At 31.3% G+C, this 17,885-nt stretch overlaps 1 protein-coding gene across 1 annotated transcript in view; it reads left to right on the forward strand.

Annotated features, from left to right (window-relative positions):
* Positions 1–17,885, forward strand: part of LOC129231738 (TBC1 domain family member 5-like) — a 112,465-nt gene that overhangs the window by 82,812 nt on the left and 11,768 nt on the right. The window contains exons 14-17 of the mRNA XM_054866100.1: positions 3,438–3,559; positions 8,932–9,050; positions 10,478–10,830; positions 12,290–12,463. Of these exons, the coding sequence (XP_054722075.1) occupies positions 3,438–3,559; positions 8,932–9,050; positions 10,478–10,830; positions 12,290–12,463 (768 nt within the window). The remainder of the gene's footprint in view (positions 1–3,437; positions 3,560–8,931; positions 9,051–10,477; positions 10,831–12,289; positions 12,464–17,885) is intronic.

Genomic DNA, 17,885 nt, shown 5'->3' on the forward strand with positions numbered 1-17,885 from the left:
ATTTGTCCTATATTTTTTGTGAAAACTGTCCTATATGTGACAAGTCGGTCACTTCTACCCCTGCTTAAAAGCTTCTTTTTCTAGCTACTTTTCCATAAAGCTGTTAGTGTTCATTGATATGAAAATCCAAGAACGTTAAAATCTTGAACAATGGCATAATTATCCTTATATAGACTAAAAGGCAAAAAATAATTAATTCAACTAATATTAGGGGAGGGGTCAGATGTAGGCTCATGAGATGGAGAACATACATGATTGTTTCCCCTCACCTATAACTTTTAAGGGATTGTCTGGTTCTAACATAACATTTTTATGATTTAACATCTTTCCAAAGACGTAAAATTCTTCTGCTTAGTTTTTTGCTCAGCTTTGAGCTGATTAATGAAACTTGCCAATAGCTATATGAAAACATTTGAATTCTGTATACTCATCATTTGTTTTGGACAACCATTAGTGCATCCAAAAGCACTTTTGATGAATATGTTCAAAAATAGATTTTATTATTCCTGAATTTAAGATTAATATTTGGACATAAAATGTACTGTAACATAAGTTGCTTGTCGTATAAATGCAAGTCGCTTTTTCTTAAGAATCATTTGCACTCAAATGTATATTTTGCATCTGAAATCTGAGCAAATTGAAGAGATTCTGAACATGTTTAACTTGTTTTTTTCATTCTAAGAATCGGGGAAAAAAAAAAGTATCAAAAGCAAAATAACTTTCACTGTAAAATTAACACTGACAAAGGTGCTTGATAGATTTATGGAGCAGTTGTTTTCTTTAAAAAAAGTTTTCTTTCTTTTTTTAATTTAAAAAATGACTAATAAAACTCTGAAAAAAATGATTGAAATCAGTAGTTTATGTGGTTTTGTGGTCTAATGACCCGTATTTATCTCAATTTTTCCCTCTTAAAAACTCATTTAGTTTAGTTAAATACTTAGTTTGTTAACTGAATATTAATTTCAGACAAAAATTTGGGAATTCAGTATGTTCTGACATACTAAGTTTTATTGAATATAGAAATATTCAGCAGATCAATAATTGCTCCTGCTCGTAGATGCTTTAAAGTAAAAATTCTTTTTAATTTGCTACCAGGATGCAAATATATGTATAAATAGTTATACTTTATGTTCTTAATTTTGGTCAAAATAATCAAGAGTTAATACGCATTGACTATTTCGAAAATGCATGTTAACTTGAATTTTTAAATATTAACGACAGAAAAACCACAAAATGGTTGTTTGCATTCACTATAAATTTTTGAGATTTGAAACCTGTAATTTTTATTAATTAAAATTATTTGAAGGCTTGATAATTGCCCGATACTATAATTAAATTTCATAAAAATGTATGGTGACTTACTAATTTCTACTTTATACAGTTTGGGACCCAAAATCCGAAATGCTCAGGACCATGACCTGTATGGATTTTGGATTCTGACTCAAAAACTAGTGAAAACTATCCTGGCGTGTGGTTCTTGTCACATTTTTTCTGGTTTTGCTAATGTTCATGATAAATTTATTTAATTCTTTAATCAGCTCTGAATGAAAGTATACTTCATTTTGCTAAAACAAAAGTTGGAGATGATTTGCAGTCCGCAGATGAGTATAGTCCACTGATGTTGCTTTTTATTATTTTACAATGTACCGATCAATACAATAATTAAATAATTAAATCATATTTTTCTGAAAAATAACTTTATATTTTTGTTCAATAGGCTTTGTATTGCATACTTATGAAAAAGAATTATTGTTAGCCAAAAGGGGTGTTAGAAGATTTCTGTGCAGTTATAGTAAAATGCTTATTTAGGCATAACACATGGCATAAAAAATGCTGAACTGAAATTACAGTGCTTTCTACAAGCAATTACTGAGTGTTAACAATTTAAAATTTTTGGAACTGGGACATAAAATGAAAAAAATAATAATGAAATTATTATTATTTTTTTATTTATTTATTTTAAAGGAAAAGTTCCAGGTTTTCGGGATTCCAAAAATTTGGGTCTCATACTGTTTGTTTTTTCAACAAGTTCATTCAACCCTTAGGATTTTTGAAGCTAGGAGGTTTTCGACAGGTTTTTGGAAGTTTAAGCCAGTATTATACCCCTGTCAAATCAAAAACTACTTTTTGGCGTCCAAAATCCAACTCTGATCCTTAATTACAGAGCCAAGGGTTAGAACAAAAATAATAATTAAATCTTGCTGCACTGCCAGATTTCTAATAATTTGTAGGAAATCTGCATTTTTCCAATTGATAGATTCTTACAAGTGAACCCTTATAATTTCTGCACCTTTTGATGTCTATCACTAGAATTGCACTTTTATACTGTTCTGGTGGTGTAACTGTAGAATACATCTTTCATGTCCAGATTCCTCATTACAAAGAAGCGTTTACTTGTTTAGCTTGAAATGATTATAACTTGTCTTCCTCACTTTTACAGCTGATATTTTTTCTCTTATACTGTCAACCCCACTTAATCGGGTAACAGATAAACAAATACCCCGCTTATACGAATAAAACGTCCCGGAACCAAATGTTTCCCGTAGACGCAATGTTAAAAATCCCTCTGAATCGAATATTTTCCCCGGATAATTAAATAATATTGATCAGCTTTCGCAATTTTTTCTTCTGATTTAAAAAAAAAAATTAGAAATAAATTAAGGAAAAATTGTTGACGTAAAAATGTAAAATAATAGTTTTCTTCGACAACGGGCAAGAAACGAAACGTGCATCAGAACATTTCCACTATTCCATGAAATTTCTTGTCTTTGCCATTACAAAACACACACACACAAATAGATAGTGCAGTCGAGAATTAAATTAAATATTAGAAAGAAATATACACATTTTAAACAATAATAAATTAATGAAAATTAAATGTAAAAAGCAGTAAACGAGGAGGAGAAAAAAGGAGTCAGAAAGTGTGTTCCCAAAAGACCTTGAACCACTCGTCCACTATTATGGAGTATTGGAAAAATAATGTAGTGAAAAAATTGGCAAAATAAAAATTCCATAGCTCAAGTTGCAAGTTACTTTTTATAGTTTTCATGCATACTTAAAATTAATTATGAAACTCTTTTGTCCTTTATTTTTTTATTTCAAAAACGTTTTACCTACAACATTAATTATTCCCCTTATGTAGCAATTGGTTTATTATTATTATGTTTTAAGACAAATGTTGTCAATTTAGAAAGGTAAATAAAATTTCCCTGCTTATTCAAATAATATTTCGCAGAACCGACGATATTTGATTAAGCGCGACCGATAATGTTTCTGTTTTCTAGAAGTCTTGTTTGCTTTGACTTCTAAGAAAGAAGTCAAATCATCCAAGATTTCCATGTTCTAAACAAATGATACTAGTCTTCTTTGAAGTCTGTCTTCCTTCCCTTTTACCATTTTTTTTTTCTTTTTTCTTTTATAATGTTTTTATTTTCTAGAGCACTGCTAAACCTAATGGTTGTTGCATTCAAGAAACCAGTAATAAAAAAATGGAAAAATTGATAAAAAATGAAAAAATCCTGATAAACAAAAGTGGTTTTTCTAAACTTTCTCTATCAAGGTGAGCAATTTACTATAAAGATTAAAATGCACCCTTTTTTCTTTATTTTTATGTACTGCTCATTATGTCTGTTTAGAAATATTTTTAACAGAACAATACTTGAAGCCAGCTCAGTGTGAAATTTTCTCTTTCACCTTGCAAGTTCATAAAAATCTAACTTTTTACCCGGGTGTAGTGTCATTCATCTCTTTATACTACGTTAGTGCTTACGTTTGGGAATTTCCCCACCCTAGCGATACGCAAGACAAAAAAAATTTTTTAATGATTTCTTTTAGTTTTTGCTCAATACTTACAATTTATGCTGAAAGAAAGTAAATATTGGGGAGCTGAATAGGTTGTCTCTTTATTGGTCTAAATGGCCGATATACATTTCCGAAAGCTATGCACAGGGGCATGTCCAGAAATTATTTTACGAGGGGTCAAGTTTGAGAGATCAGCATAATGCCTCCTGTTATAAAATTATTTATAAATTGAAATAAAAACAAACTATAATTTGAACTTTCTTCAATTTAATTCATATTTCACAGCTGTTAACTATTTTATAATATACTGCTAAATTAATGATATATATTTTGATAAAAGTTTACTATTGTAAAATCTAAAAATGCTGAATTTATCCATCACAAGTAATTAATATCAGAATTATAAGAATTCTTATAACAATTTGAAATTTATAAGCATTTTTATACATAATGTTGAGAAAATTTTGTTTCAATGAAATAGGAGAATGACAAAACGTAGGAATTTTTCCTGAAAAATATTGCAGCTGCAGTTTTCTGTGATGCTTCATTTGTGAATTAATTTTATACATCCTCAGGATGAATCTCCTTGTTACAATGAATGTTAGACATTGCTTCCAAAATCTTGTTTCCAGTCCTGAGATAATGAAATCAATAAACGGTAAAAATAAATTCAATTTATGCTATTCATCAGGACTTGTTGCTGAAGTATTGGATCTGTAATGTGGATCTGTGGTGTTACAATCCTTGGCACAGTTATCTCAATACAGTGTTTATTCGCCATTTGTGATGCTTTTCAGTACATTTTTGAGAAATTTGATGATTATCGATAATCTCTGAAAATATCAACAACATGGTTTACTATTTCATAACACCGCTTTAAATGTAAAGAAGGACTTTGTAAATTATGTGATAATGAAACCGTTAAACTCAAGGTAATGGAAAGTATGTTGACTGTCATAACAAAATCAAATTGCAGAGCTTATGCTATTTAATTTAAAGATTTGGAGGACAATTCTTCTGCATCTAATAGTTTAAAAATATATACAATTGCATCGAAAACATGCAAAATCGCGTCATATCGCTCAATCCACCGTGTTGCATATAGTTTTGTGAACTTCAGTCTTGTTTCTTGAGGATGATGCTCCTCTATTTCTTCTTGCATCCAATTCATTCTTTTAGCAGAATCTCGAATAGCATTGATAACTTCTTTCACAATACCTACAGCATTTCTAATGCTACAAAGAACAGGCTTTAGAAATGGCAAGATTTAGTTTGTGAGATGCACACTGCATGCAAATAGCAAGTGCCTGCTTTTCTTTAATGCAAGCTTGGATGGAAACCTTTGAATTTAGCAGCCATATTTGAGCTGCTGTCATAACCTTGTCCTCGCAAGTTTCCGATTTCTAATCCTAGTTTCATCAAGTTTTTTACAATCAGATCTGCAAGGCCTTCACCACTAAGTCTCTAGCTTTCACAAAACTTAAAAACTCTTTCCTAATTTTCTTCGTACGGATGTCCCAATACCAAATGGCAAAACTCATCTGCTCCTGCTGTGCTGTAGGCGGTTTTGTCAGCTAAAATGCAAAAAAAAAAAAAAAAAAAAAAAAAAAAAAAAAAAAAAAAAAACTCTCATCCACAGAATGCAGTATTTTCTCTGTAATCAATTCTCCACAAATTTCTAATAATTCATTCTGGATTGTTTTACTTATAAAATTAGCATTTCAAGGTGCATTTTTTATGAGTGATTATGCAAAAAAAAAGCATCTCCTGCATCAATGCCAAACCTCAATAATGAATGAAAGTTTCCTCCATTTACTGGTGATGCGGAGCCATCATCTTCCAGTGTGTTCCTATTTGCTCAGTGACCTCGCAATGGAATATTTTGCTTGCCATATAATATAATCGTTTTTATTACGGGTATAAACACAAACAATGTTCCTCAATTCTCCTTTGGACTCAATATTCATTTTTATACCAATTGATTCTTCTAGGTTTTCAAATGTCCTGATGCTGTCAGCTAAACTGATGGTTGCTGGTTTATGATGTTCATTGGAAGCAGGTCGTCAAAAACATTCCTTGCCTTTTTTGTATTTCTGAAATGGGTTCAGTATGAAACTGCTGAGTGATATCTTGCTTTTTCTGCCTTCTCTTAGTCGAAACAGAATGAAATAGGCTCCATTATGCTTAGCACTATAGCTCAGCCATGGAAATTCCAGCCATAGAGTTTAAGTTTCGTTGGAGCAATAACATTATTTGATGTTCAGTGTGTCAGAATTTACACAAAATAATACAATGAATTGCTAGAGAAAATATCAAAGCAGTATATAGACCAAGAAACTCAATCACATTGTTACCCCGAGCCCTTCAGTTGTTTTCAGCAACATCTAGTATGTTAACTTGATGATCACGTAGCCGTGTAGCTGCTTCCGTAGATAGGAAAGCATTGTCAATGTTTTTTAGTGTTCAGCCTATTCCACAGGATCTCGGGAGGGCCAGTAAAAGTAGGAAAGGTACGTTCTGGTTTGATGTACTTGATTAGTGATTTAAGCCAAACTTTGAAATTCAGTAGTACGCTTACTATTAATTTTTTTTTTTGTAGACACTCATTTTGTTCAGAATTTTAAGCTCTACAAGTAATCTACTTACATGCAAAATTATTTCCCTAAACATAAGTATGGGACCTGGGGCCAGTATGAATAGTTTAATTTTGTATTTTTTGTCTAATTTCTATTTTTGCTTCAAACACCAAAAACTCTGCAGCTGATTTTGATAATTTTTGCAACTGGAAGTAAGCATTTAGGACTAACAGTTGCGAAAACAGAGGTCTTGCAGGTTAAAGCTGAACACCCTATATACAAAAAATAAGACCATTTTGCCTGTATTTCTGACTGTATGCATGGCCATTGTAAGAGTTATTTTTCAGAAATTGTTACATTAATGAAAAAACAGGCTTTTTTTGTCTCTAATTTGGGCGCAGTGGATAAAGCTCACATAGTAAAAGAGGGAAAACTTATTTTGGTCATTCGAGACCCGCACGGCATAGATTAAAACCATTTCCAGTTTTCCGCCAATTACTTCTGTATTCAATATTTTTTCACTCCCTAACCACTGGCTTATATTGTTTACAATCGAAAATAAACGATTTTTTATACTTTTGTACAAAAAGATTTTTTTGTCTGACCAAAACAAACCCTTAACAATAATCCGTAACGATTATTGTTAAGGGTTTGTTTTGGCTATTACATTTTTTGCTAATTGTAGTTTTTATTTTGAATTAATATACCATATTTTCCTGCATCTTGTCTGTGGATCATCCGTTAAAATAGTAAAACTAACGAAGTACAGATTATCTGTGCTTTTTTCTTTTTTCAATGCCAATGCATTGAACCTCAATATCAGTATTCACCAATAGGGACTGTTTAGTAGCCTGTAGGGTTGTTAATTTTATATAACATGAATTTTGTTCTTAGGCGATTCAGATTGCATAAAATAAACAACCCTACAGTCATAGAAGAAGCAGTCTCCATTTTCAGACTACAGTCAAACCTTGTTTGTCACGGTTAATTGGTTCCAGACTTTACCAAGATAACTGAATTTCCTCAAAATAGGATTCTGTATTTATGAACCAAATATTTTCCTAATTAATTTATGGACCAAATATTTTCCTAATAATTTCCTAATTATAGCATAAAACGTACTTACGACAATTTAAATAGGTTTTTAACATAGTTAGTGCCCCTAGACATGAAACAGCACCCTTAGCCACCATTACATTTGTATTACTTACTATATTGCACAAAATATGAGAGAATGAAATATATTAGATGTAATAGATATCACATAGTTAATTTTTGGGAAATAAACTTCACACACACATGCAATTCTTACACACCACTACTAATCCATGAAAATAGCTCAACTTGTTCTATGATAATTAATTGTCAATATGTGCCCCCATTCTTCCTCTAAGATTTATCCTCATTATAGGTATTGCATATACAACTTAAAAAACTAGTACATTGTTGAACACCATTTACAGATGAATTTATCCCCTAGTAATAATACAGTGGTTTATATTTTCCAGTTAGTGTTTAACAATTAAAATGAGACAGCGATTCCCTACACTTTCCTCAACAATTTTTTTATACCTCTTTTCCCTAAACTAATACAACTACAGCCCCTCAGAAGTGTTTACCTTACTTAAAAGACATACTTAGTTATTCTTTTGTAGGAAAAAGTTTACAAGTGCATTAAAAAGGCTGATTACTGTATTTGAAAAAAAAAAAAGGAAAACTGTGATGTAGTGAAGCAGCAAAAGTCAAAGCGTGAAGTAGTGAAGGACGACTGTAGATTGTTTGTTCCTTTGTCTTTAAGTAATTAGCATACTATAATCAAAAAATCATTATTTATTTATTTTTGTTTAATTTTGATTATACCTGAAAAGTTATCATTTCTTCATGTTTTTAATTGTATGTTAAATCAAAACAACCTTGCTTTTTGAATCCACGGATTGAAAGAACTTTTTTCTTCAGACCGATTTTAAGGCCTGCAGATTATACAGCTCCCTGGATAATGTAGAGAAACTACAGTTGGTAAAACTTTTCATAGTAGCCTAGCTATCTTACATTCATTTTAAAATGAGCATTAATTTTCACATGACCAATTATCAAAAATATTCATGAACCTGGCATCCCACATTTTTTGAGTAGTCGATAGACCGTGTAAAATTAAATCAGGAAAATATTTATGTTTTTGAGGGGTTGTTTTTCCAAAGAATTGTGCAGGGAAAATTTTCTGAAGTATAGCCTCTTATTTAGTCAACCTTCCAACTTTTAACCTCATTTTTTGTACTAAATTTCTTGATTTATATGCAAGTATATATGATAATTATATTTAATTGTTTCTTTTTGTTTTGTTTTCTTTTTAAATAAATGTTCTATAAAAAAGCCCTCATAATTATTCCCCCATGCTAGATTTTCACATTTTTTCTTGTGTTACTTTTATTTTATGTATATTTGATATTATTTTAATAGTTTGTGCTTATTTTTTGCTTTCTGCATTGTTTAGTGCAATTTCTAAATTTTTTTTTTCTAAAAGCAAACTAATTGAAGAACTTTTTTTTTCTTCTAGCAATCCAAGTGCTACTAAGCATGCTGAAACTCGACCAAAAAGTTTGAAAATTCCTGGTTTGAATGCATCCTCAACTAAAGAAAAATCATCATCAGCTTCTCCTCCTTTGTTAAAATCTGGTAAATAAAGCATAGTGTTTAAAACTTTATCTGATTTTAACCCATAACATTGAAGGTGAAAAAGTAGGACGTAACCGGGGAGGTGAGGTCTCAAAGACCCCTCTATTTGCAAATTTTTCAAAATATGTGTAATCAAGAAACAATCCTGTAATTTCCCTTAGATGATCTTTAAACTTTTATTAACACAGGATTTTATTTATTTATTTTTTTTTGAATTTTGAATTAAAATATACCTTTTTCGAGGAAATTTTGCTAGAGTCTTAACATTTTTCCAGAAAAGTCATATGCTGCCGTAAAAAATTTAATACTCATATTTAAAAGGAATCTGTTATTTATTAATGACTGTATTTTAATTGCTAAATATATACAGAACATTGTAATACCAGAAAATTGATTATATCACATTAAAGGAAAATTTTGATAGTACCTTAACTATTGGTATATAGCATTCTTATTTCCAGAAAAAATTCCTTTCATTGTTCTTAGAACATTCATTGCGTATCTTTTGTGAACATTTCAAACAACTCTCAACCTCATCTAGAATATTTTATATTTCTTTGGCATAAAGTGGATAAGATAAATGAGTTCATCTCGCCGGTCCTAACCTTAAGAGCCATGTCTATTACTACCAAAAATTGTAACACTGGAAGGGAGGTGAGGTCTCGCAGACCGCTCATAATGAATGCAATGAAATTTAAACCAGATCCTCTTGCCAAAAGATACTGATAAACAAGGGTGGTGTTCAAGATCACAAAACAAAAAAGCTATTCGGAAAAACCATTCAATCGGCCTAAAAATGAAAAGGGGTAATGAGATAAACTTTTGAGCAGTTTGTGCACATCCCCTGTTATGGATTAAGTAAGCTGAAAAGTTAAGATTGAACTATTCTTTCATGTTTAAATTTCATCTTAGTTTTTCTCTTCAAAATTGTCTTTAATTGTTAGTTTTTTAAGTCTGCCATTTTGATCACTTACAGTCAACATCTTCTTTCTTACTGAAACAAAATAGGTAGAATAATGTAATTTTTCGAAACTGCATTTGGTATTAAGTAAGCGTTAATAATTGAAATTGAAATTTTTTTCTGTGTTTAAATTGTATTCTTTTTAAAAAAAATAATTCTACTTCTATTCAAAATTATTAGATTGCTATTCCAGAATTTGTTACAAAATCTTATATTCTTGTTTGAGTAAGTGTCGATATTTACGACTGAAATAAGTTTCTGTGTTTGAACTGAATTTTCTCTCAAAATTTTCTCTCATTGTAACAAAGAATATATTATTTAAAATATTCTTTTATTTGATTAGAATTGTTCTTAGTGCAATAATATAAGTTTTCCCAATGCATGTTTTTAAATTGATTACATTTTCCCATAAAATTCACTGCCAATATTAATTATTGTTTTGTTTTGCTTCCTTTATTTTTTAAAGGTAAAGGAGCAAGAAATTCAACTTTACATCACAAACAGCATGCAAATGATTCAATGCAACAGAGTGATTTAGAGAGATCTGAATGGGATTTTGAGGTTGACACAGATTATATACCAGGACGAGGAGCATATGATGCATTGCCATGTACTTCTATAAAGAATGTTATGGAAAGCAGAAATAACAAAATAAATGCTGTGGACCTAAGTCAGAGCTTTGGGCATTTCTGTGATGGACTGAATGATTCTTCTGATGTTTCTTTAGGTCGAGAGATGGTTCCTCTTTTACCAGCATCTGAAGTTTCTCTGTCTCCTAAGAATCAACCCACAAAGAAACATTTTAAACATGCAACAAAGGTAATTTTTGTAACTTTTAATTAACATTTTGAGAAGGTTTGAAGTTATTATGTAAGCTCAACCTATATCAAATGAGTTTCTCTGATAGTACTCAACAATTAAATATAAAAGAAGTTTCGTTTTTTCATAGTTTATGTTGATTTACCTTTTCATGATACCAACTAACTGTTAACTCTTCAAAGAAACTTATTTTTACTTTTTTTTTGGTCTGCTATCAATATAACCTGCAAAGCATTTTGATGTTGTTCAAGATTAAAGAATTAAAAAACTCGGTTATTATTTATAGTAAACATTAGTATTTAGTAAGATATTTAAGAATCTTCTCCTTGAAGTTCAGGGATTGTGCAAAAGAGGGTTTGGGGGCCATACCCCGCCCATCCGCCCACTTAGTAATATGATCTAAATCCTCTTAAAGCTGTTTTACTTGTTCTTCATTTTCTACAATCCTCATAATCATTGAGCACACCTTGTACATCATCAGCAAAACAATTCATGCTTCCAGAAATATTTTCATCAATGTCATTCATAAAAATAATAAACAAGAGAGGCCATAAAATTGAACCCTGGAGGAACCCCGCTTAAAACATCACTCCATTTAGAATGATTTCCCCTCACAACTACTCTTTGTTTCCTTCCAGTCAGCCAATTTCTAACCCAAAGTAAAATTTTCCCTCCTATTCCTATATCAGCTAGTTTGCTGAAAAGAGCAACATGCGGTACCTTATCAAAAGCTTTCTGAAAATCAATGTAAACAACATCCACACACTTTTTGTTATCTAAAGCCAAAGTAACTTTTTTGTAGAAATGCTATAAATTAGTAGCACACGATTTACCTTTCCTGAACCCATACTGCAAACTAGTCAATAGACTATTAGTCTCTAAGAAATTCACATTCTCGATTTCGATCAAAGTTTCAAAAATCTTACAAAACACTGAAGTCTGACTTACAGATCTATAATTCCGAGCACTACCTTTAGACCCTTTCTTGAAGAGTCACATTATATTAGCCAGTTTCCAGTCCTCTGGCACTGTCCCTGAGTTATAAGAAGCATTGAAAATATTTAAAATAACATCTACTAATTCCTCTGCACATTCAACTAAAATTTTTGGATATATATTATCTGGTTCCGGAGCTTTAGTTGCTTTAATTTTTTTCAAATGAAATAGAACCTCCTCCCTGGAAAGCAAAAAATCTTCAAGCTCCATAATAGCTTGTGTCTTGCTAGTGTCAACTATTGAGATACAGTTATCGTTAAACACACTGGAAAAAAAAGTCATTAAGAACATTTGCAATATCCCTATCATTTTGGATTAAATTTCCATGCTCATCAACCAATGGCCCAGTTTGACTATTTGGAGCTTGTTGTATTACTTGTTTGTATTTCGTTTGTAGTATTACTTGTTTGTATTTTGTTTTCAATGATGAAATCATCTTTTCTGGTACTTGGTCTCTACTTAGGAAAGAAATGAAGATTCAAGAATGTTAAAGAATGAAATTACAGAATTAAGAAAAATGAATGAGTATTGTGCTCAGCAGATTTCACAGCACATAGAAAAACTTCAAGAAAAAATGATGTGTCAGAGATTGCTTTATGAAGATGAAATATTTGTTGCTTTAGCAGGCTTGAAAAGGGTAAGTTAATAATTTCTGTGATTTATTAGTTGGAAAAGTTACTGATTTATTTTTTGCTTAGTTACCATCAATTTTCCTTCCTAGTTTTTTCCTTATCATGTATAAATAGCATCCTAGTAAGCAATATAGAACAGCAAAACTGGATTCTTTTCCAGAACAGGTTTGGGGCGAAAATGTTGTGCCATTTTATAAGATATAATTTTCTTTCAAAATTAAATTTTAATGAAGGGGCAGTATGTGTAATAAACAAATAAATACAATCACTCTATGTCATCAAGTTGTATCCGATGTTAAATGCAAACAGTGGAACTATCTGTCATCATTCTCTCTTGAAATATTATCAATCAAATTCAGAAATTTGAAACATGAGATACAGTATCTTCACTGTATAATATGCTGGCAAATTACTGATAAGCATTCATGTAAGAAATGAAGTTGTCACACAAAAGACTGCAAGTATTTTTTTTTTTTTTGATGAAAATATATGCTAGAATCTATAATTTTCTTGAGGTGAATGCCCTGAGTTGCTTAACAGTTGAATCTAAGGCTATTTGTCCATTAGTTCAATCTATTGATTTATTTTCATGAAATTAAGACAATAAGTGAAGACATATGAGTCTATGTTTGCATTATAGCTGTAAAATAATCAGATTTTTTTTTTTTTTTTGGAAAATGTTCTCTAGAATATTTTTTGTGTAGGAAAATATTTCAGAATGTTTTCTTAAAATTGTGTTACAATAATTTTACAAAAATTGACAAGATTTAATTTGAAAAAAAAAAAAAAAAAAAACCTAAATAACCATAAAATGGGGTGAATCGGAACACTTTTCAACTTTGAACAAAAAAAAAAAAAAAGTTGTCAGAGATTAAAATTGTTTTTATTAATTTGATAGAAATTTTGGTCTTGTTTTGTGCTTGCATTTTGGAGCAAAAAACAAAATAAATCGAACAGTTCTGTATATATATATATATATATATATATATATATATATATATATATATATATATATATATATATATATATATATATATATAATTTTTTTTTTTTGTGGCGTTCCAACTCACCTTACAGGTAGGGGTGAATCGGAACACATCATCCTTGTCCTTGAAATGAACATATGTTTAAATAGTACCGTTTGGCTGAAATTTCTTCATGACATCTTCTTTAATGCTGCCTCCCTCTCTGTTTCTTGAAAGCTAAAGGTTTTGTAGAACCTAATTTATAATTTTCCCTCATATTAGTCAACGTCACTTCAGTCACTATAAACTCTTTGTCCTTGTCATGAACAGAAAAAAATAGTGTTGGAATCCTTGGACTTTGACTTTGTGGATTGTTTGTTTTGCTTCTTTTCTTTTTTTTAATTCTTTTCACAAGTTCGAATAAGTCTTTCGTTTGTTATTTATATGTACACAAATGTTGTCAAAGTCTTAAAGAGATCTTATATGCATGTAAACCATCACACTAGGATTGGTACTATGGCTTGAAACAAGTTCTGGGGGTTACTCACCAAAACCCTCTGGTTGTGCTTTTGCATACATATATTTTCATACTTGAGGCAGCGAGTTGCAAAGGAATGTAAGTGACAAAATTGAAAATTTGGAGATAACCAGTAAAAATTAAACAGTAAAATTAGAGGAAAAATCTCTTTTCCGCTTTGGGGCAAGAAATAGTACTAGTAGCCCTATTAGGTTGCTGCTGTACAAACTGAACTTTAAATAGTCCACTTACATCCCTTTGCTTCTCACTGCCTCATATAAGGTAAAAATGATGCTGTATAAACAAATAAATCGCAGTAATCTGTGGGAAGAATCGGAACAATAAAAAATTGTTTTTTTGATTCATCTAGCAGATCTAAAATCCACGATGTCGAAAGAAATTATTCAACTTTTAAGATTCAATTTGAAAAGTGTGTAAATTCTGGCCCAGCATACTGTTGTGTGCCTAATAATAAAATACTGTTCTTATGTATGGAATATAAAAAGGTCTGTACTCACACAAAGTTTCGTAGATGATGAAAACAAGAGGGTTTTTGTCATTCCTTGTCTTGTCTTGCTCAAAAGCAAGTTTTTTGCAAAGAAAAACAAAACTTGATTTCTCAGCTCCTCATGACAATACCTTTCCACACAGCTTGAGAAGCTGTAGTTTGGTCATGTGACTCTTTCAATGTTAACTGTAGCATTTTCAACAGTAACCGAAAAGTAATTTCCAGTACAAAAAGTTTTTATTGCTCACAGGGTTCCCACGGGTTCTTGAAAATCCTTTAAAGTGCTTTATTTTAGTGCTGTGTTACAAAGGGCCCTTTAAAGTGCTTAATTTTGAACAAAAATTCTTTATTATTTTGACACGGTGCTTTATTTTTGATTTTTTAAGCACCTCTTTAAAATGAAAAATTCTCTCAATTTTATTCAATCATCTCTTTCTTTATTATTTTAAACCACATTGTTGATTTCTTTTACTGAAATTTGATGTTTCAATGAACTTCTATGGTTACTTTGTTAATGATTTCAATTGATATTTTTTCTTCTCAAAAACTATAGCTTTCCCTGCTTCTATTTTCTGTTTCCTTTTGCAAAAACTGAAACTCAGCAATGAAGTTGATTTGCTTTTTCAAGAAATTGCCTAAATATCCATTTTTCTGTAGACTTTTTGCAGATTCGTGTATTCTTTTTTTTTTGTGGTCCTTTCTCTTGTATTATTGTAATTTTTAATAATGATTTGAAGTTTTGAATCTTTAACTAACTTTAAAACTTTTAGTATTAGTTAGTCTTTTCTATCATTATATTTTGTTATTTACACAATATAATCACATATGTGTAGATATGAGAAATTAAAGTTCTTTGTGCTCAGAGTTTGATTTAGTTAACTTTTGGTAATTAAATTCTGATAATTATTTTTATGCTGGTGATTTAAATTATTAAAATACAAACCCAAACCTTAGGCATGTTTTTTAAAAATAATGTTTAAATGCAATACTGGACTGCTCACCATTCCCCTCACAACTACTCTTTGTTTCCTTCCACTCAGCCAATTTCTAACCCAAAGTAAAGTTTTTCCTCCTATTCCTATATCAGCTAGTTTGCTGAGAAGAGCAACATGCGGTACCTTATCAAAAGCTTTTTGAAAATCAATGTAAACAACATCTACAGGCTTCTTATTGTCTAAAGCCATTTTAACTTTGTCATAGAAATGTAATAAATTAGTTGCACAAGATTTACCTTTCCTGAAACAGTACTAAAAACTAGTCAATAGATCATTAGTCTCTAAAAAATTTACTATCTTAATTTTCATCAATGTTTCAAAAATTTTGCAAACCACCGAAGTTAGACTCACAGGTCTATAATTTCCCGCACTCCCTTTAGACATTTTCTTGAAGAGGGGTATGGTATGATGTTAGCCAGCTTCCAATCCTTTGGAACTGTCTCCGAGTTATAAGAAGCATTGAAAATATTTTTCAGTTGCGTCTGCTAATTCCTCTGCACATTCAACTAAAATTTTTGGATAAATATTATTTGGTCCTGGAGCCTTAGTCTCTTTAATTTTTTTCAAATGAAGTAAAGCGTCATCCCTAGAAAATACCAAGTCCTCAAGCTCTACTATAGCTTGTGTCCTGCTGGTGTCAACTGTTGAGATACAGTTGTCGTTAAAAACACTCAAAAAAAGTTATTAAGAACATTAGCAATATCACTATCATCCTGAATTAAAATTCTGTGCTCATCAACCAGTGGTCCAATATGACTATTTCGATCTTTCCCCAATTAGTGTACGCAAAAAACCTCTTAGGATTCCTGTCTATGTTATCTGCCAGTCTTTGTTCCAACTCTCTTTTCTGAATCCGTACCAAATACTTAAATTTACACCTTGCCTTACAATATTGGAGCCTATTTGCACAGTGACCAGTTTCTTTAAACCTATGAAAAGCAGCTTGCTTGTAATCTAGAACATCTTTAGCTTCCCTGGCGAACCACATCAGCCAAATTTTTGTGTTGACACCCTTTCTCCTAAAAGGAACATGATCCCCAAACATTTTCGCTAGATTTTCCATAAACTCTGCTCACTGAAGATTCATATCGCTATTGTCAATTCGGAAGAAAAAACTGCTTTCAAACTCTGCCCACTGAAGATTCACATTGCTTTGTCCAATCCGGAAGAAAAAACTGCTTTCAAACTCTGCCTAAGTGCCACAAAATCAGTATTTCTGAAATTGGGCACAAACCTAAAATTCTCTACTTTGTGCATATCAAATTTAAACCCAAACCTAAAAATGTTGTGGTCACTATCTCCAATGTGTTTCCCTACACATAACCCTTGAACAGAACCTTCCATGTCACAGAAAACTAGATCCAAAATCACGTCCTTTCGAGTACCCTGAGTTACAATTTAATCTAAGAAACAGTCACCAATTACTTTCAAAAATTCCTCTTGTCTGCTATTAATGTGGTAAAAATTATTCCAATCAATTCCTGGAAAATTAATTGCTTGAAATGTCACTAATAATACTAAACATCTGTTCATCTTGACCCTGGGTTAAGTGGGGTGGCCTATAAATGTTCCCTAAATGTAATTGTTTGCCTTTATTGCTCATGAACTCAAGCCAAATCATATCAATCTCATTAGGTTTATCATTAATTACCAATTCATTGCAGGTTAAAGTGCTCTGACATAAAATAAAACCCCACCACCTCTTTTACGTACTCTATCTTGTCTAAACAAATTATACCCAGCAATAGATAATAAATCAGCATAATTTTTGGTAGCTCATGTCTCGGTAACTCCAATACTATCCAACCTCTCGTCTATTATTACGCTTTTCAATTCTTCTATCTTGTTCCTAATACTACGAGCATTGGTATAAAAAACCTTAAGTAAGCCCATCTTACTTTCATTTAATGCTGTGAGATTATTTGAATCCCAACTGTTAAAATCTTTTCTCTTATTAGGCACGCTACTTCCGTTTCTACTAAAATCCCAATAGTTAGTACCCTTTCGAATTCTGCTTCTTAAACCATGTCCCCCATTCCAACTTAGTTTTTTGATTCTGAAGCCTCTAAATCCAAACCACTGACCATTTTGACCCCTGTAGAACTCAGATGCAGGCCACCCCTAGCAACCCAATTGCGTTTACATTTACTCCACACATCAATAAACCTGATACTACGCTTTATGCAAATTTCCTTGAGTACCAGGTTCATACACCTAGCCCATTGGTTTAACCAACTCCTATGCACTCCATATCTGGAAAGCAAATCAACCACTTGAACATTTGTCAAATTATTGGTTGTTTTGTCCAACAGGGAATCCCATTCTTTTGTAAACTCATCGTTGTTACTATGGCCTACATCGTTATTTTCCACCCACATAGTAATTACATCCTCTTTATTAAATACCCCTTTCTTTTTAGCAACCATATTTACATTTCTCATT

This window comes from Uloborus diversus, chromosome 10 (genome assembly GCF_026930045.1).
Source record: "Uloborus diversus isolate 005 chromosome 10, Udiv.v.3.1, whole genome shotgun sequence".
Lineage (NCBI taxonomy): Eukaryota > Metazoa > Arthropoda > Arachnida > Araneae > Uloboridae > Uloborus > Uloborus diversus.